Source organism: Calypte anna, chromosome 4A, assembly GCF_003957555.1.
Source record: "Calypte anna isolate BGI_N300 chromosome 4A, bCalAnn1_v1.p, whole genome shotgun sequence".
Lineage (NCBI taxonomy): Eukaryota > Metazoa > Chordata > Aves > Apodiformes > Trochilidae > Calypte > Calypte anna.
This window is the reverse complement of record NC_044248.1, coordinates 1957933-1977805: the sequence shown is the minus strand read 5'-3', so window position 1 is coordinate 1977805 and position 19873 is coordinate 1957933. Positions and strand designations below refer to the sequence as shown.

At 51.0% G+C, this 19873-nt stretch overlaps 1 protein-coding gene across 1 annotated transcript in view; it reads right to left on the bottom strand.

The window, feature by feature from the left end:
• The window catches only part of SEPTIN11 (septin 11), a 48457-nt gene extending 32173 nt beyond the window's left edge, over positions 1–16284 (bottom strand). Inside the window, exon 1 of the mRNA XM_030449751.1 lies at positions 16177–16284. Coding sequence (XP_030305611.1) covers positions 16177–16203 — 27 coding nt within the window. The 5' untranslated portion in view covers positions 16204–16284. The remainder of the gene's footprint in view (positions 1–16176) is intronic.
• Positions 16285–19873: the final 3589 nt, after the last annotated feature.

Sequence of the window (19873 nt, the reverse complement as noted above, 5' to 3'; positions counted from 1 at the left end):
ATCAGGAGGAGCAGCAAGCAAGCAAAGCCAGCTCCCTGCCCTCTGGAACAACAGGAAGGGGCTTTGGAGACACTGGAGCCAAGGCAGGGAACCCTCATGCTGCCTTCCTGCCCTCTGCCAGCCCCCAGCACAGTAACTCCAGGGGCTGTGGATGGTGCAGGTGTCAACCAGGATTAGCAAGAGATTCCTGCAGCCCCAGCTGTTCCCACCTCCTGTCTCACTGCCTGCAGGTCATCCGGACATGGAGAAAAAGAAAGGGGTTGCTAGTGAGGCTGAGCCCTCCTGAAAGCACCAGAAAAGTGAAGGTTTATTCACAGAAACCTCTTGGCACCATTCACAGAGCAGTCAGACAGACACCAGCACTGTTTTCCTTCTCCCTTGGACCCTCTGACTGCTCTCCCCTCCAGCAGTGCCTCAGACATCACCCTAAAACAAGAGTGGGGTTTTCCTGGAGGATCCTCCCCCCAGTTACAGGCCATGACAGCCAACCTTAGGCTTGCCTGACAAGTTGCTTTTGCAGGGACCTATTTTACAAAACACCTCTGTTAGTGAGGCAGGAACTCCTGGGGAATAAATAGTTTCAGTGTGCAACTGGGAATCCCTTACAAAGCAATGAGGCCACACCAGACTCCAGAGCTGTCTGAGCACAGCTCCCACCCAGGGGCTGGGGCAGGAGGTTCTCCTGCAGCTTGCTCAGATACTCACCAGGAAAGGTTTGACCAGGGACTGTACTACAGGGATTTCTGTAGTGGTTACAAAGGCAAACGCAAGGCTTAACATAAAAAGCTATTTTTTAATATAAAAAGCTAAGACCCAGGTGAGAACCCACAAGGGACAGAATGACAGAACATGTGTGTGTGTGGCACAAGCTTTATCAGCTGCTGTGCAGCCCAGACACCAGCCTGGAGGGAGCCTTTCCTCCCCACCACCACACAGGCAGGCAGCAGCTTCCCATCATCAAGGATTTCAAGCAGATTCCTTAGTTTCATCCTTATCATGCCAATAAAGCCAGCTGCAGAGCTGGTGTGAGTCACTGCATGTGAAGAAACTGCCCATGCCCTTCCCTCTCCATGAATTTCTGGTAAGAAGGCACAAATCTGGAGAGTTCTCCTTCTCCTTCCCCATCCTCTGGAAACAAAACCAGCTTGGTGCTCCAGGGGGACAAGGCTGCCCCAGGGGACATTTCTCTCTCAATAAAAAGGTGGGACCAAAGTCCAGGTTCCACAGAATCACCTTATAGAATGGCTGAGGTTGGAAGGGCCCTTAGAGCTCCTCTGCTCCAACCCCCTGCCATGGGCAGGGACACCTCTCAGGTTGCTCCAAACCTCATCCAACCTGGGCTTGAACACCTCGAGGGAGGGGGCAGCCACAGCTTCCCTGGGAATCTGTTCCAGAGTCTCAGCACCCTCCTACTGAAGAACTTCTTCCTCAGCTCCAGTTCCCATGCAGGGCTGTGTCTTCAAGGACTGGAGCTGCTTCTCAAGGTTCAGTCTCTAGCAGGGAGGCTGCAGATGCCCCTGGGAGCAGCAGGAGCTTTGGAGGCATCATCAGAGGCTGTGCTCCCCCCAGGCACTTGCCTATTTTACAGCCTGCAATCTGCTTGCAGGTATTAAGCTCAGCACTATCAGTGAATCCCCCCAGCATGGCTTTTTATCTAGATTTTGGGGGAGGAAGCTCATTCCTGCAGAGATGAGCCCAATCCCACGTCCAGTTTCCCACATGGATCAGCAGGCATGAAGAGACAAAGCACTGCAGTAAATTCCTGGGGCTGGGAAGGGGGAAACCTCCTCAAGACTGACCAACATGAAAGGAAAAATAAGTAAAGAAAACATCCAGGTCCCACACTTCCCCTTCCTCCAAGCAGGCTGAGCTGACACCAGACCCTCAGCCTTCAGCCAACTGCTTTGGTTTTAGAGGCTTGGATTGTCCTAGCCAACAATTGTCATTTTTGCTCTAGAAAAAGTGACCCATACACCCCCAAAACACCCAAAGCAACAGGGTATAAAAATTAACAACAAATAAAATAAGCAAGAAAATAATTTTTTTACTGTTGCTAAGTTTTAGTAAGTGTTACTTTGAACAACTCCATGTAGAAAACAAAATCTCCTAAAGGAAAATACTAACAGCATTTCTAAAAAAATAATAAAAATCACATTGATGGCTAAACTCCACCTGCTAATTAAGCACATCCTGTAACCATAAAATCCTTTTCTTACTTATAAATAACTCCAAGACCTGGATCCAAAACCTACTGCCAACTTTAGAGGGCCCAGTGCCCCAGCCACATGCACATTATTCCATCAGGAAAACAAAACAAAAAGCCCCAAAAATTCCTGTATAACCTCAGGAAGCATCCTGCACATGAACCTGACAAAAACCACAAAGCTTTTCCAGCACTGATTGTCCTGTGGTCAGCAAGTCTTGTCTCAGAAGAGGCACAGTGGCAGGAAAGGGAATGGTTCTGTCCTCTGTAGGATTGTTCTTCAGTTCCCCTCATGTCAGCAAGGGGAATCAGCCCTGCTGCACACCCCAACAACACACCTGGAGCAAGCTTCAGTTCTATCTTCCAGCATGGCAGAGAAAACCAAGTTTTAAGCTCAGGGAGGAAGCAGCAATGCATTCCCACCACCATCCACAGCCACAGGACTTCACTTCAGGCACAGCTCTGCCTGCCTTCCCATCACCTGCCTCTGACCCAACAGCACCAGCTCCAGCCAGAGGCCCGAAATCCTGCAGGCTGCAGCAGGTTTGCCACTTTTGGGGTGCTTAGGAGAAAGGGGGGGTGATGGCTTTTGGGCAGCACTCGGGAGGCATCTCAGCTGGCAGGCACAGCTCTTGTTTAGTAACTCTGAGCATCAGAAGGCTGGCAGTCTGGCACAAGCTGCTCCTGAGTTGCTCTTGAGGAGAAAAATTTTTCATGAGGAAAAGTTTTCACTATTCAATCAGACCTTGGGATGGTCTCCCAGGGGAAGGGAGGGATTCCCCCACTTTGGAGAGTTTGAAGTCTCAGCTCTCTGGGGTGCTGAGAGATCTCAGATAAATATATCAGAAGGGTTGGAGCAGGGGATCCTTGAGGTCCCTTCCAACCTGATATTCCAAAACTATGAAAATAGAGCATAGAACTTTATACCTTTTGACCTGATCACAGTATGGAGACTTGCAGCTCTAAAGTGAAGAAAAACTTGGCTTCTACTCACTGGAATTTTCCCCACACCTATTACTGTCAGTAAGGGGGTGTGAGGTGGTGTTTGGTTGCCCCTCCAACAGTTCCAAGCCAGCCTTCCTATAGCCATTTTTTCAAAAAAAACAAAAAGACAACAATGGTCCTGACACAGTCCCTGGGGAGCAGCACACTCAGTGATCCCATGGTATGTGTCAAAGCTGCAGAACACCTGAGAAACACCTTGCATTTCAACCTGTCCCCTAAAAAGACTGACATCTGTGACAAGACAGGCAGAAAGCAATCACTCACAGAGGAGGAGCCATGTGTGGCCTGGAAAGGAGAGGGGAGGAGATGTCTGATGGCAGGGACAGGGATCATCTCCAGCAGCAGCAGGGAGGAGCAGGGCTCCTCACTAAGCACACCAGTTGCTTTTGCACAAACCATGGGGGGAGCTGCAGAGGTCATTTTTCTTCTTATGAACCAGGATATTTCTTGGAAACGTTTGACTGGTGCCAACATCCTACTGGCCATAAACCCTTCCTCCTGCTTCCCAGCACCACAGCTCTGCCAGGAAAAGGCCTGCAGCCCAGCTGGGCTTTGGTCAGCAGGGGCTTTCAGAGAAAACAGACCTTGTGTGTCCCAGCCAGCTCTGAAAAGCTGACAAGCCCTGTGGGAACAGGGGGTCTGTAACCAGAGAGCAGTGCCCTTGCCTTGGAGCTGCTCAGTGACACAGAGGCAATGTCCCAAAGGTCCAGCAGCCCCAGGACAAGGTGGGTGGCACACTGGGATGGTCATTTCCCTACAGGTGACAACTACTGAGTTAAAAACCTGCTGTGTCCTCTCTGGAAATAACACCCTGGCAGATGACCTTGTGGCTCTCTTTCAGTCTGGGAGGTTTCCATACCTGATGGAAGAGCCCAAACCTGAGAGAGGAGCTCCAGCCCCTGTCTGAAGGCCATGCCTGCTCCATCCAGTAGCTCAGGGGATGAAACAAAATGTTCCTGGGCTCTTAACACCACCCAAAGCACCCCTGTGGAAGGCAAGCACTGCTCTATTGGCTGAGCACATCTGGAGGCACAAGGTACAAACAAGCAGGGGACACAGATAACCTCCAGCACATCTCCCTTCTGTAAGTGCTCTCAAAGCAAGGATTCTCAAGGATTCTACGTGGTGCACATGGACTTCTGCAAGAGATGGAGACACTGAGTGCTTAGAGAGGCAGCTGCCACCTGGGGTGCTCCTCAGCTGGAGGACACACTTTGGTATTCAGAGCCAGACGAGGAGAAGGTGCCAGACTTCCCTGGTGTTTGCAGCCTTGCCCCAGAGCAGCTGGATGAGCCAAGAAACCACAATTAGTGGGAGGCAGGCACTGCCCCTGCCCCCTGTGCCCTCAGAGCCTTCCCCATCCGCATTCCAAGGCTCCCCAGTGCCTCTGTGGCTTGGACCTTTGGCTCCTGCTTTCAGCCCTGCTCTGCCCCCGGTGTCCCGACAGATAATTAAAAGCAGGAGGCTGGAATGCTGGAAAGGGGCAGGGGAGTGCTGCTGGGATCAATCTGGCTCTGCAGCCTGATGCTGAGGCAAGGCTCCCGTTTCTCCAGCTGCAGGAAAGGCACCTGAGCCAACAAGGGGGCTGCAGGGGCACTGAGCTGCCTTGGGGCTGTGACATGGGGCACTGGCCCAGACAGCCCAAAGAAGTCTTCCCAAACCTTGCAAAGGCTGCTTGGATAAAGCTGATAGCTCCCCATGTCTCCCTGTGTTGCTTCCCTTCCCTTCTTGTTTAATGCACAAAGAATTCCCAATTACTGCATTTCTCTCACTCCAGAACCTCCTGCCTAGGGGCCAGGGCTGCTCTGCAGCAGGGCCAGCCCTCAGGACCTGAGCCTGGCACTTCCAAACATTACCCTCAGCTAATCCAGGGCTGGTTTTTCTGCAGCAGCCCCCTGCTCACAAGACCATTGGCAGAGATCTGCAAACTGCTGGCACTCACCCACATGCTCTCCAGAATCCTGTTCTTCCAATCCCATAAATTATCCCATGGACAGGCTGCTGCAACACCCATTAGCTGTCAGGGGAGCCCGACTAGAGCCAGCCCCCACTGCCACAGAGGAATTCATGTTGGCCACCCCAGCCATGCTTAGATTATAAAGGAAAGCAGAAGCAGGCAGATCCAGACTTAGTTTCTGCCCTCCTGTCAGGACTTGTGCTGCATTAACCCATGCCAGGAACAGAGCAGTGTCACACAGCCCAGGCTGCCAGTGCTATTCCCTGATATACCCTAAGAACCAAAAGGAGAAATCCTGTGTGCTGCTCATCTGAGCACTCCAGCTGCTCACACTGCTCCAGTCAAGCTAACTTTATAGCAGGTAGAATTCCCAGCCCTGCCACCTTAGGAGCAGAGGCACCTGCACCCCACACAAATCCATAGCTCAGGGACAACTTCAGGAAGGGCAGAAGTGAACATTTTGCAAGTCTGTTTCTCTGAGTAGGAGTAACAAGCAAGAGGAGCTGCCATTACCCTGCATCTCCTGCAGTTCCTGGAGGCTGCAGCTTTGTAGATTCCCACTACTCAGATCTTTCATCCTCTCTCACCCCTAAGAGGTGTCACTCCAAAGCTCTGTGCACCACTGCCCAGCAGCAGCTCAGGGGCTGCCCAAACAAGAGCATTTCCAGCTTTGATCTTAATTCCATCATTTTTTTTTGTCCTGGAACCACCAGGCTGGACAAGAGGGATCCCTCTGTAAGCAAAGCCCTTTAGCTTGGCCAACTAACAGTGCCAGCACACCCCATAACCCCAGCTGAGCAGGAGCATGGAGCAAGCAGGACAGGGGTGCTGCCAGGTGAGCAGGCTCCACCACACCAGGCTTCATCTCTGAGGCCTCAGAGACCTGACAGAGCAGGTAGATCCTGTCCCAGCTTCATGGAGCCAAACCTAAGGAGTCAGGAAGACAAACATACCCAGAGGCAAATTCAGGTTTCCTGCAGAGGTCCAGGCAGGATCAGTTCAGATGGAGGAGCTCCCTGCTCTGACATGCTCCACAGCTCCCAGTGCAGGGCCCAAAACTGGGGCACAATTCCCAAATGGAGGGCATCTTTTTGGCCTTGCCTTGAGTTGTTTAATGGGATAAATCAAAATCAAGTGTTCTGCTGCTGCACATCCCTTAGAATCACTGCCAAGGCTGGAGATGCAGCAGCCTCTTGCCTTTGCACTGCTCCAAGCAGTAGATGAGGCACAGAGCACAAGCAGCACCCCATGGGATGTTTACACCCCAGAGTAGCTGCCAAGTAAAGGACTGCTCTGGGAAGCCTAATCCCCCTCTCTTCCTCCCACAGCTGCCCCAAAGAGCTGGGTTTGTACACTCTGCACATCCCAGCACATGGTGAGTCCAGGAGTCAGAGCTGGCAGGGGAGCAGCCCTTCCTTCACACCTCCTCCTGCTACTGAGTGGCCCCCAAGGGTGCTAACTGGAGCATAAACCTCAAGAGCAGACTGGAAATCTTCCTACTTGCAGAGGAGCCAGGAGGATGGCACTCATCCAGCCATCCCCATCCTCCCTCCTCCTGACCCCAAGATGCTGGGCCATGACCCTCTGCAAGCCACTGCAGCTGACCACAAATAAATAGCAGGTCCCCTGCCCTGAGCCAGCTTTCAGCTGCCAAGGTATTTCCACACACACAGAATCCAGAAAAAGACAAGTTGAGCACAATTAGTGGGGATGGGAACAGCACCTGCATGTCTTCTGCTGGCACCTCTGGGTATTTTGCATAGGGATCACCTATTTCACACCAGAAACAATCATTTTTTAGCCCACCTGAACTGCATCACAGCTACCCTGCCTGGATCTCTATTTCTAGTCCTTCTGGCTCATCCTAGAAGACATCATGTTGCTTGATTAGGCTATTTATAAAAAAAATATTCCTTTCCTTAGGTTATATCAAACCCAAGGAATGCACATCCCACAGAAACTGCTCTTCTGAGCTCCATTCCTGGCCAGGCCAAACCTGGGGGAAACGTGGCTGTGCTCAGGAGCAGTCACACAGCAGAATACAACTTGAGATGAAATTTTTGTTTAAACAAAAACCCCAAACACCTCTGGCTTTGATGCTTAAGCAGTCCTGGCCCAGAGAGAAACTCACCACATCTCTGGAATGCTCCACATGAAAACTGTCCTCAGTTGCATCTGTGTAAACCCAGAGAAACGAGGTCAGTGGAGCTGCTCACACTGCTTCCAAAACCTTCCTGATTGAAATCAAGGGCTCAACCTCCTCAAAAACATAACTTGCATATTTTCTTGAAGTGTTTTTAATTAAAAGCATGAGTCTGGTAATGCTGCTGTGCTACAAGATGACACCAGATCTGGCGCAACAGATTTGTGAAGGTGACTGTGGTCAGCCCATTAATTCAGAGCTCCCAGCCCTGTACCTTGCAAAACAAGGCAATTATCCTCTGCTTTCCAGCTGGAGAAAACAAAGGTGGAGCAAAATGAAGGTCTTTGCCCAAGACCACCCAGCAAATCAGGAGCTGGAATACTTGTGGCACGCCAACCACACGCAGCCTAAGCCTCCGTGGTTCTTGTAATTAATGCTCTAATGAGGAATAATTGCATAACTCCAAATGCTGAGCAGCACAAGTGCTTTTCAGCTGGATGAATATTCAGCTACCTGGAAACACAACACCCAAGGTCACCCGACACCCCTACTTTTGGGGAACTGCAGGTCAGAAACCAAACTCAGTCCCCCAGTGACTCCAACCCAGGCATCCCAGAGCTATGGCACTGCTGGGGGCTTTGCTTTCAGCTTCTGCTCTGAAACACAAAGGCTTGAGGGCTGACCCAGACCCAAAGCAGAGACTTCCCAGCCAGGTTTTCCCCAGCATGAAGCTGTTCCCACACCTGCTGCCACTTTCCACCTTCACTGGACACCAAGGGTTTGGGCTGCAGCCACCAAAACCCCCCAGCTGCCCACAGGACCTGACCTTCTGTTAGGTCTGAAAAGAAGCCAGGAAGGAGGGCTACACCTCCACACCAAGCCCAGGGACTCATGTTGTGCTTCCAAAATGTGTCCAGAGCTGTGGGACAGCATCTTCCAGTCCCTACAGGAACCTCCTGCCCATCAGCCACAACACTGACCAGGGGAGCACCCTCAGGAACCCCTCAACTTGCTCAGCACCTCCTGCCCCCAAGGGTGCTCAGAGGGGTGGCTAAAACAAGAACCTTCTCAAAAAATAGGTTTAGGGCTCAGATATCCTGATGAGTAACTGAATTCTGAAGGCAGATTTGAGGGGGCAGGGGGAGAAAAAGAAAAAAAAAAAGCAACACACCATAAATTAGGTCAAATGCTCGTGGAAAATGCCAATTACTTTATATATAGCAGATTTCCCTCGGATGTCATTTAATCTCAGCTTGCTTTTGTCAGATATTAGCTGGAATTCACTGCTCTGCTTTGGCTGCCATATTAAAGTGCCATGTATTCAATATTAATGAGACAGATGAAAGGGAAGGAGACAGGGTTGGCATTTTCTGGGATAAAAGATACTCTGTGGCAGGCAAGAATTCATTTAAAAGCATTAAGGATTTTCCTTGGCTTGGAAGTTCCATGCAATATACAGGAAAGGAATTAAATAATTTTAAAATGTCATTTTAAAGTCTTAATATTAGAATTATTTAAGCTAACAAAAGCATAATAATGGATTCCTTGTTTCTTTTGTCAAATGCAAGAGGCAAGCTGTTACCTGGCCAAAAGCAGGGAGAGCTTTAGAGATAAAACTGCTGACATACGTTTCAGGAATGACTTCACCCTCCTCTCAGTGTCTACACCCTTGTGCTTACACACAGGCAAAACCATTTCAGAGTGCACAACTCTGTGATTGACCAGGGAAAAAACTGTACAATGAGCCCATCCCATAGATCAACCTGGGCATGAAACAGGTTTGAGGGGAAAAAAAGAAAAAAAAAAAAAGAAAGAATCAGGCAATGGATGTGGGGGTGAGGCAGTGATTTACCCCCAGAACAAGTCACCAGATGACCAAGCAAAATCCCTGCTCCTCTGGGGGTCCTGCCCTGAAGATCTGAGGGCTGTGCATATGTTCCCTCCCAGACGGCCCTGCTAAGCCCTGTAATCACTGCCAGCAATGGACCTGCTCCCAGCCTGCCAACCTCAGCCTCCAGCCAGCAGAGCTGGGAATAAATGAGAACTGGTCCCACTTACTGAATTCAGCAGTTTCTGGAAGTATCAGCCTTGACATCTCCAGCTAAGAACACAACAACTACTGAGATATCATGAGCTGTGCTGCTTCCAAGTTTATTCTGCAGGTATCCAAGAAATTGAGTTCTACCCATTAAAAGGAGAAAACAAAAAGATCTTCAGTCATATGGAGCAGCAAGGAAAGGAAAATCAAAGTACATTTATACACAGCCTCTTTCTTGGCAACCCTGCACATTTCCTCCACACATCTGGAGGATGTGGGGCAATCCATGTTGTTGCAGAGAGGTGCCAGGAAGGAGTGGCAGTGATAACCACACACTTTCCCTTTTCCAGGTTGCAAATTCCCTATTTCCAACGTAGGCTACTGCCTGCCCAATTTCACCCTGAAAATACAACTCCAGAACCATCACCCTGCTATTCCCCCTTTCATCCCAAAGCTGCCAAAAACTCCCAGGCTGAGTCAGACTGGAGGAGATGGGTTTTCAGAGCCTGAAAGATGATTTGTGTGCTTTGAAAGGCACAGGATGTGGCTGTGGCTGCAAGGGGGAACTTGTAGCTGGAAGAAGAAAAGCAGACCTGCAATTCCATCTCTCCTGCAGTTTGTGCTCCTGTCTTTCACTGCCAATCAGTCCCTGTGCTGTGCTGGGAAAAAGGGAAGGAAACACAAGTTGTGCTGTCACCCAGCAAGCCAGGCAGGCTGTCTACCAAACTGGCTCCTCTGTCACCTTCATTTTGTTTCCAGACAAAACCAGGGGCTGCCAGCACCAGACTGTCAGCACTTAATTCAAGCCATGGTAATGTGCTTAAGCAAAGCACTTAGCACACTGGGGCATTCAGCACAGGGCTGGCAAACAGATTCTGGGGAGTCTCTTGCTTATGTGGGACACTGGGCTTCACCCTGCACCCCACCAACCCCTGGAAAAACACCCCCAGACTTTGCAGAAGCCCTTTGGATCCAAAAACATTTACAGAGATCCCTCTCAGGATTCAAAACACCTTTTCTCCCCTGCCACTCCCTTCGTGTGAGAGGTTAAAAGAATTTCTGCCTTAAATACGAGATGCATGAAGATTCCCAGAGACAATTCCTGGTACAGCTACTGCTGTGAGCAAGAGTCAGCTCTCAGGAGCCACTGGCAAAACAAGCACCATCTGTGGCAAAACCAAAATGTTTCCAAAACAAGCCTTTTTCTGTTAGCTTGTGCCAGGTATTCATGACCAGATCTGGTAAAGAAATAACCCACAATTGCAATACTTCAATAACATGTTTCCAGCAGCTCAATCCCATCTGAAAATAAATCTGGGATGCAGAAACGGTAACAGAAAATCCAATTAGATAATAGAAAGATCTGAAGAAGCTGTAAGCTCAGAAAAAAAAACAAACAACACAACAACTCACAACCAACCAACCAAAAAATAACAAAGCACCACCCAACACCAGCAGCGATCTGCTCTTTGCCATCACCCTATGTGGGATGCTACTAAAGCAAAGAAGCCTAAACCTGGGAGAAAAAGATGCAGTTCCTCCAAATTTCCAGCAACTTCAAAAGCTCAGCTTACAAATTCAGATCCTAAGGCTACTCCAGCCCCTTTGCTGAACACAGGCACAATCTGTATTTTTAAATAAGCAGTCCCAGAGGCAGCCCAAGCCTTCTCAGTTGCAGAGCTTGGCAAAATGATTGTAGCACCAGTGAAATGGTGACCCCAGCCTCTGGGCTGCAGGGTTTGTGGGGTATCACTTCTGGTGGGATGAGCACAGCAAGCTTGGTGCAGGGTTTGCTAATGGAAAACCAGAGGCAGATTTTTCTTCTTGTGGCTGTCATGCAGTGCCTAGAGCTGTGTTAACAACACCTGCATGAGCAGGGAGGGACACAGCTCTGGCTACTCCTGAAGTCCTGGCCCAGATCTGTCTGAAGCAGGCAGTGTGGTGGGGAAGAGGGAGAGGCATCCAGCTGTAAGGAAGCAGCCAGGACAGAGCATCCCTTATTCCCATCTCACTGAGTGCATCTCACAGCACCCTGCAGCCTGGCACCTTTAGGGGGAAAAAAGGTGATGTTTTGGAGTAATTTTGTTACCACCACTCTTAGCCAAGACAGCAAGCCCCTGAACTTGGTTTTCTGCCTCTGATCCAGAGCCTTCCCCAGCAGTCTGAATGCTCAGTGCCAGCAGCACTGTGGGGTTTGTCTGAACCATTCTCACGCATCACTTACTGCAGGAGGCTGGAGAGCTGCTCACAGGGCTGGAAGGGAAGGCAGTGAGATGGTGTGCCTAAAAACAGCCTCAAGGACTGCTGGGGGGGGTCTGTTGTTTCTTTTTACATCACCTACTTGCACCCCACTGTTCCCAGCTGAAACTGCTTCAGTATCTCCTTCTTGCAAGAGCCACTGTAGCTTACAGGAGTGAAGCTTAGAGCCACACCAAGAGGATGGACAAGGCAAACCCAAACATTTTCCAAGCCAAGAGAAGACTCCATCCCCTGGGCAGCTCTCCCACTACAGCCAGAAGCTCCTGAGCAGCCCTGTGCCCATGCCCTCAGCATCCCCTCCAGAGGAAGAGCCATGCCAAGGCACAAAAGCAATGACAGCCCTCACATCTCTCCAGGGCAGGCAGCCAGCCAAGCCCTCTCTCTCCTGATGGCTGCAGGGGTGGGAAGAGGACATCTGAAACATGCCTCAGCTCTGAGCAAATATGCTACTTCTCAGATTTATTCTGCTTGCTTAATCCCCATCCTTATTTCTGAGCACCCAAAATCGATTCCCCATGATCTCATCTACACAACATAAGGATTTTCCAAGGATCCTGACTCCAGCTCAGCTCACTTTGTGCTGGAAAAGCTGAGCTTGTGGACTGTGCTGGACACAAGCTACTCCCTGACTGAGGCTGTGCTGAAAACCAGGCAAGGAGGAGGCAGGTTCTCACCATTGTTAACACCAACAGGAGCAATAAGAATTGCCTGAAACCATTTCCTACTGCAGACAGGGCACTCCAGTGAATAAAGGAAATGCATGGTTCCCAAACTAAAAAAGCCCCCTGTGCATCACCAGGTCTGCTCCCCTGGCACAGGCAGCAGAGCCAGGCCCAGAAAGCCACATCTTGCAGCTGAAAGCAGACAGGGAAGCCAAAAGCCATGCTCCTGGCCATCTCAGCAGCCCCAGCAGTGCCACCCAAGCCCACAACATCACCACATGGACTGGAGGGAGAGTCCCACAGTGCTCCCCAGGGGCAACCCGACAGCAGGGATGGCTCAGCCTTACAGTGAACTCAAAGCAAGAAGCTGCCAAGTAGCCAGGGCACTGCTAAGCTGTGCCACCTACCCCAGGGGCCACCCTGACCCACCTCACCCCCCAGCCTCTCTCACTCCCTCTCTCTACCTGCAGGAGCTCTTCTCCCACCCAATCACACCTTCATCAGCAAGGACAACCACAACCTAGCAGGAGCACAGAAACACAAAGGTTTATCCCCTTTCTTAGTGCTCCTCTCACCCTCTAGAACCAGTTGGTGGTCCTGCTCTATCCAAGCCCCTTGGATGTAGCTTTCCAAGGGTGCAGCTCTTGACCCCAGTGGGTGTTGGTTGTTCTGCTGCTCAGAGAAAGACAAAGCAGTGGATCTGTCAGCTCCATCAGCCCCATTCCACCTTCATCTCTCTCTTCTCATTCCCTCCCCTCCATGGAAACTGGCAGTCTCTCATTAGCATTATTTTTAAAACAGATGGAAGAACACTGTTTTCATCTCTCAGATAACATTTTCCACAGCCATGTAGAATTTGTATTCTAGCTTCATTTTCCATCATTTTTTGTTTTACTTGGAGGGAAGTATATGTCAGCATACACACACACACACACACGAGTAAACATCAGTTTTGCTCCTTTAACTAAGCCAAGCTACAATGCTGTAAACATTTAGGATAAACAAATGAAAAGGTAGGGATGCCAGAGCTTTCTTCCATGCTCCAAACTCCTGAGAAACCATCCAGCACTGGTCAAGATGCTGGAATTTAAGCCAGAGGGAAGAAGGGAGTCCCATATCTACCACATCTCAACAGTTTCCAGACTGCATGTGGCTTATCAGAGCCCACACAGAGCCAGCACACATGACCACATGCATCCTTTCCCCCTGTATGGTTAAGCACACTCATGGCTTTCATCAGCTGAGAGGTCCCATGGCACCAAACCTGCCCAAACTGTGCTTCTGCCTACCTTTACCATTTCAGTACTGAGATTGTCTCTGTCCAAAGGGAATGACAGGCAGTGCCCTGCACACATGTGCCCTCACCACCACCTGTGGGATCAGGGAATGAGAGCCACCCCAAACACACCCTGCCCAGCTACAATCAAACCCAGACACTTGGGAGCAGCTCACTCTGGTTACTTTTTATGCATGCTTTTACAATTAACAATGTCATATCCTGCCAGGTTGTGACTCAGGAATGTTATCTTAGCTTTAACTCAAACTGACTGGCTTTCTGCTGCATTTCTTTTCCCTTTCCTTTAATTGTACCCCCTCGGACATGACACACACCACTCAGGGCCCTCATAAAATAGGATTACAACGTTGAAACCTTGATAGGACCAAGCGCAGCCTTGCCTTGCTCAACCATGTCATTAACTGTTTCTTCAAAGTCCCCAGCATCCCGCCAGCACCACAACATGCAAAGTGGGAGCAGAGACAATTAGAGAAGGAGACAAAACACCCTCAGCACCTCCTGAATACCAGCCCACTGGCCTTTCTTCTCTTATCACCCCAAGATAAGCTCTCTTCTTCAAAAAGCACTGATTCTAGAGGAGGAGGAAGGCTCTGCCTCCCAGCTGCTTTATGGGGAAGCTGAGTGCCCTCATGACAGAATCATTTGGGTTGGAAAGGACCTCTGAGACCATCAAGTCCAACCCTTGATCCATTCCCACCACAGTTCCCAGCCCATGGCACTGAGTGCCACATCCACTCTCTTCTTAAAAACCTCCAGAGATGGAGAATCCACCCCCTCCCTGGGCAGCCCATCCCAATGCCTGAGCACCCTCTCTGTAAGGAATTTCTTCCTAATATCCAACCTAACCCTCCCCTGGCAGAGCTGAAGCCCATGGCCTCTTGTCTGACTGATGGAGCAGAGCCTGACCCCTCCTGGCTCCAACCTCCTTTCAGGGAGTTGGAGAGAGTGATGAGGTCTCCCCTGAGCCTCCTCTTCTCCAGACTGAACACCCAGGCACTTCTCAGGCCGCAGGATGCTGGGCAGTCTCAGGACTCAGTAGCACACAGATAAGAATTTAGTTAAACTGGTGCAAAACCTACTGCAGCTGCTGGTTTGGGGTTACCCGTGGACTTGGATCAACCAAAACTGTGAGAGGCTGAGCAGTGGCATCAGTTTAATATAATGACAGAGAAACAAAGCGAAATATACACCAGAACAAAGGGTGACCAGGTCCTGAAATGAGCCACGTTCCTGAGCCTATTCATGTTGCAAGGTTGCTGCTCTGCACAAAGCAGAACGGCTCTGCCGGCAATCCCCTTCAGCCTACCCTGAAATCCACGTGAAGTGGTGATTTCAAGGCATCTCCTTACACTGCAAGACAAACTTCAAGCTCCAAGCATGCTTTAGAGACCTTAAGATCAAGGAGGCATTTCAGAAGCAGCTTTACAAACAGCTGATATAATTTATACATCTTCTGTTAGCAAACATCAGCTCTTCTTTTGCTTAGTAGCAGAACTTCCCCACCTCCAGTAACACCATTAACCCCATCTTCCTACATTTGCTTCGCCACATCAGAGGAACCATAAAGCCCCGCAGATCCATAGGAGCCTCATAAATTCGAGAAGAAACTCTCTCATCCTGGGCACATCTTGCACACAGACCATTTTCTTGTGACGAGCCAAAGCGACACTCAAGTCCTCCGCTCAGGGGCAACATCTGTTTTACTCGCAAGCCCTGAAAAAGTTCCTGGGAAGTCGGTCAGCTCTCTCTCCCTCCCCCGGCCGATGCACAACAGTGCATTCACTCTGGTCACGGTGGAGTTTCATTCACGTTTCTGCAAGCTGGATGCAACACATGCTTTTCCCCCCCCCCCCCTCCTAAGATCAGCATCTGTTACTTTTTGCGGGTTTGGTTTTGGGGTTTTGGTTTTTTTTTTCCCTCTCTGTAGAGGGGAAATCCTTTGTCTTTCTGAGCATGAATGTAAAAAACCAAAAAAGCAACAAAAAAAGCCCGGCCATCACATCTCCCCCCAAAAAAACGGTCACGCTGGAAGATGCAAAACACGTTTCCCCTCGGAAGACTTTCACGCCGAGGTTTCCATCCCCTTGCCCGCCGCAGCCGAACGCCCGAAGCTTTGTCCCAGAGGCTGCGGGCACTTCCCGCCCGGCTGCCCACCCCGGGCCAGGCACAGCCAAATTTTACCCCTCCTTAGCAATCGGCGGGCCAGAAACTCACGGAGCGCGGCCCCAGCCCCGGCGGGAGCAGCCCGGGGACCACCCCGGTGTCTGCCCGGGGCAGGGAGCACCGCGGGGAGCTGCCCGCCTCCGGGCTCGACCCCACCGCGACCAAGAGCCCCGGCCCCAAAACGGGCCGAAAAAAAGTTTTGCGCGGGGCCACCCCCCAGCCCCGGGAACGAGGGGAAGAGGCGGCTGCTCCCCAGCCAGAGCCCGCCGTGTCCCCGGCATCGCACCCCCGCACCCCTCCGCATTACACCCGGGGCACTCGCACCCTTACAACCCGCGGCGCGGCATCCCCGGCACCGCACCTCCGCACGCCGGGGAAATTCATCCCCGGCTCCGTGCCCCCGCACTGCCCTGCCCGTCCCGCAGCCCGTCCGGCCCCGCAGCACCCACCGCCGGTCTCCCCACGGCCACGGCCATCGCGGTGCAGTGCTCTGCGTTCCCCGGCCCCGCCGCCTCTGCGCTGCCTGCTAAGGCTGCAACATGGCCACCCGGCGGGGAGGGCCCATGCGCAATGCAAAGGGGCCGGGCGGCGAGGCGGGACCCCTCCGGTCCTCCCTCGGGCACACCGGCACCGCCCCGCCGGCCGCAGACCCGACACGGCTCGGGGTACCCCGGGTGGAGACCGGGGAGCTGCGTTTAATCCCCGGCAGTAATTGTAATTAATCCCCCCCCTCCTTAGCGAGCCCTCCCGGAGGGACCGCGCTGCTCTGCCCCGCTGCCGGGGGAGGGGGAGCCCGGCCGGCTCCCTACGCGTCCCCTTCACCTGGAAGGGTGACTCGGGAAGCCCCACAGAGGGTGGGGGTGGCATCTGAGGGTACAGAGACCCATCTGCTCCGGGGGCTTTGCAAAGAGACGGGCAAGAGGCTGGCAAGGTCCAGCTGGGTCGAGGAGGAGGAAGAGGAGGGAGAGCTTCAGCAAAGAGACAGAGCAGGGGGCAGGGGAGGGGTCCCGCAGGGGGGCTGTGTGCCAGCAGGACCCCCTCATGCCCTCCTACAAGGACACAGCGGGCAAAACCAAGCATCTCATTCCTCTTGCTTCTCCCACGGGCTCTTCCCCCTCTGCCAAACATCCCCACGCTGCTATTTGAAGCAAGCTGGATCTCCCAAAAACAGTCCTGCCCCACGGACACTCATTCTCCCACTCCAGGGATTTCCAGGGATAAAGTGAAGCACAGCTGGGTCCTTGCTACTCCAGCTGGAGAAGCGTTTAACAACCTGATGTTAACCATGATAGCCCTTCACCTCTAAAGGGGGAATATTAAGGCTAAAGTCTCAAGCTTCCAACCAAGGCAGCAATAAAGGGAGAGCTCTGCAGCAAACCAGGCACAGACTCCCAAAAGGCTACAAAAAGATCTGACCCACTGCACATATGAAGGATATGTTGAACTACAGGCACATCAGAGCTGCTCCCTTATGTGAGCAACCACAGGATCAAACCCAAAAAGATAAAAGCTGAGAGCTTTTAAACACAAGAAAACAGCTTCCATACATGAAAATCACCAAGAGAACTCAGTAAATAGATCTCAGGGGTCCATTCACCATTTCTACACCCTTAAATCTAAAAGCTTTTCTTACCTTTTCATTCCAAAAAGCCATATTTTGTACCACTGTGAGGAAACACATGGCTGCAGAGGGTTACAGAACCCAGGCACTTCCTTTCTGCAACTCTTTCACGGGGCTTTGAAGGTCTCAGGAGCTGATATTTAAGAGTGATCACCCACACCTGAACAGCAGCCAAAGAAAGGGCACAAGCTCTGTTCCTCCCCTGGCCTAAGGATCCACACCTGGGGCAGCAGCTCTTAACTGGGTACAGGTGCAACCATCCTTAGCAAGGCTGTTAAACAAAAGAACCCCGATGGAGCTTCTACCAGCAAAATTTGGCAAGCACAGCTGGTGTGGGGCTTTTATTACCCTAAGATGTTAGGCAGCACTGCTATTATCACAGGGAGGCAGGTACAGCAGAGTCACGTTCTTGCTCTTGTAGCAAATTCCTCCAGTTGAGGAGGTGCAGAGCATGCCTGTGCTGGGAGGTGTGCTTGGTCCAACACAGCCTCTAGTGGAAACCTGATGATTATGTCTAAAGAGCTGCCCTCATTGCACCTCTGGGTGAGGCAGACATCTCTCCCCTGTGACTGAATGACAGGCAGAGGATACTCCTGCATCAGCATCACCCAGTGAATGCAGACATCTGTGTCTGCAAATCCTTCACCTGACTCACCACCTCCTGCCTTGGCCTGGAGCTGGGAGAGCTGTGGCTGAGGTTTCTCTTTGATGCTCATGCATGAAGACCTTCCTGGTTATGGCTGGTCATGCTGAAAGGGTAGGGAGGAAAAAAACCCAAGAAACCTCTTGGTGTGAAGTAGGCAATGAAGAAACTCCAGGTCGCAGAGCTAAGCTTCTCTTTGCTTGCATGCAGCATTATACCCACCCCGTAATCCCAAACTGTGATTTGGGATAGTAGTGACTGTCAAGGGAGAAGTGCTATTTTAACCCATTTCACTCAAAAAGCTCAGTGAGGCTTTTCCAGCCTTAGCAATGCAAAAGCATCACCTTTCAGTGCTGGGCTCAGCCCTGCAGGCACTTCAGCAGTCACTTAGAGTTACCTGAGTGTGTTTTACTGATTTCAGGAAAAGAAGTGAAGAGGGTGAGAGCTGACACACCTGAGGAGAAAAACCTCTGCTTGTTTAAGTCAAAGCTAAGATCACTGTAAGCAAGATAATACTTCCAAGGGTGTTGGAATGAAAATAGGATATCATGGAAAGCTTCCTGCTTATGCCTCAGTCCCTGGAACCAAAGCAACACTTTCACAGTAGTGTTGTCACTTGTCACTGTTACTTACTCGGGATTGTTTTGGGTTTTTTTGGGTTTTTTGGGGTTTTTATGTTTGCAATCTACCTTCCTCTCTTATTTCTGATCACAATTATATCATTAGGCTCCATTCATTTCATCCAAACCACTTCCTCTGAGAGTGTGCTGCTATCAAACACAGAGCAGTGACTGCAGTTCTGGGAGGAAGGTGTTTATCCCTTGAAGAACTCTACCAAAAGCAGATGCAAAAAAGATAAAATATTAACACAACCTTTTCCCCACTCAGCACTTGCACCCTACTCAGATGAAGGCCACTCTCCTACAGCATACACCAGAGGGAAAACCCAAAGCAGGCTGTGGCAGAGTTTCTCTCGCTGTGCCCCTCAGGCAACCCAGATCTTGGCACACTGGAAAACTTTTCTGATACACTGCCTAAAGTGTAACTTCTACCCTAGAAACTTAAAAGTTTCTTTTAGGGCTGCTCCCACCTCTCCAGAGGTTACAGTTTATCAGTCCTGCAGCTCCACAGGGTGATTTATCCTGCCAGCCAGCATGATGAATGCACTGTGCCTATCCAGAAGGACCCGTGCAGTTCCCTTGCTGGAGAACAACGCAGCCCCACGCTTCCTCTTGCACCTGTTTGCAGGGTCTGAACCTTAATCCGAGGGGTTTGTGTTATCAAAACGGGAATCGTGAGCCAATACCCCCCATCTACTGCCAGCTCTGCCCGGGGGCTGTGACGGATGCATACACTTGGGGGTTTGCAGTGGGCTGGAGGATGTTCCAGATGCCTAGATGACAGCTACAAATATTTCTGTATACCCGGGAGCCTGGTGCAGAGCTGCTGGCTGGAGTGTGGCTCAGAGCCCAGATCAGAGCTCTTTAAAGCCCATGAGCCCCTATTGAGCTTGGTCCCCCCGTGCTCCCTGACAGTAAGACTCAAAACCCATCCTCTCTCCTACACTTTCCCCTCACTCCCTGAACTAGTTGGAGCAGGGGCTGTTCAGTGTACATGTGGCACTGGTCTGACCCATCCCTCTCAGCTCTGGTGTACACACCAGCAATACAGAACAACGTGAGATCTCCTCTCCAGGGTCCAACCTTTCTCAGGCACCACGTGAATATCGAGATGATAAGAGACATAATTTGAGTCCAGGCACTCCTGGTATTTGTGTGTGGTTGTTGCAATCTCCCTCACTTGTAACAGCAGCTCCCCACATCACATTCACGTATCTTTGTGGCCCCTTTCCATAAGGCAGAGAATCCCAGAGCAGCTCAGG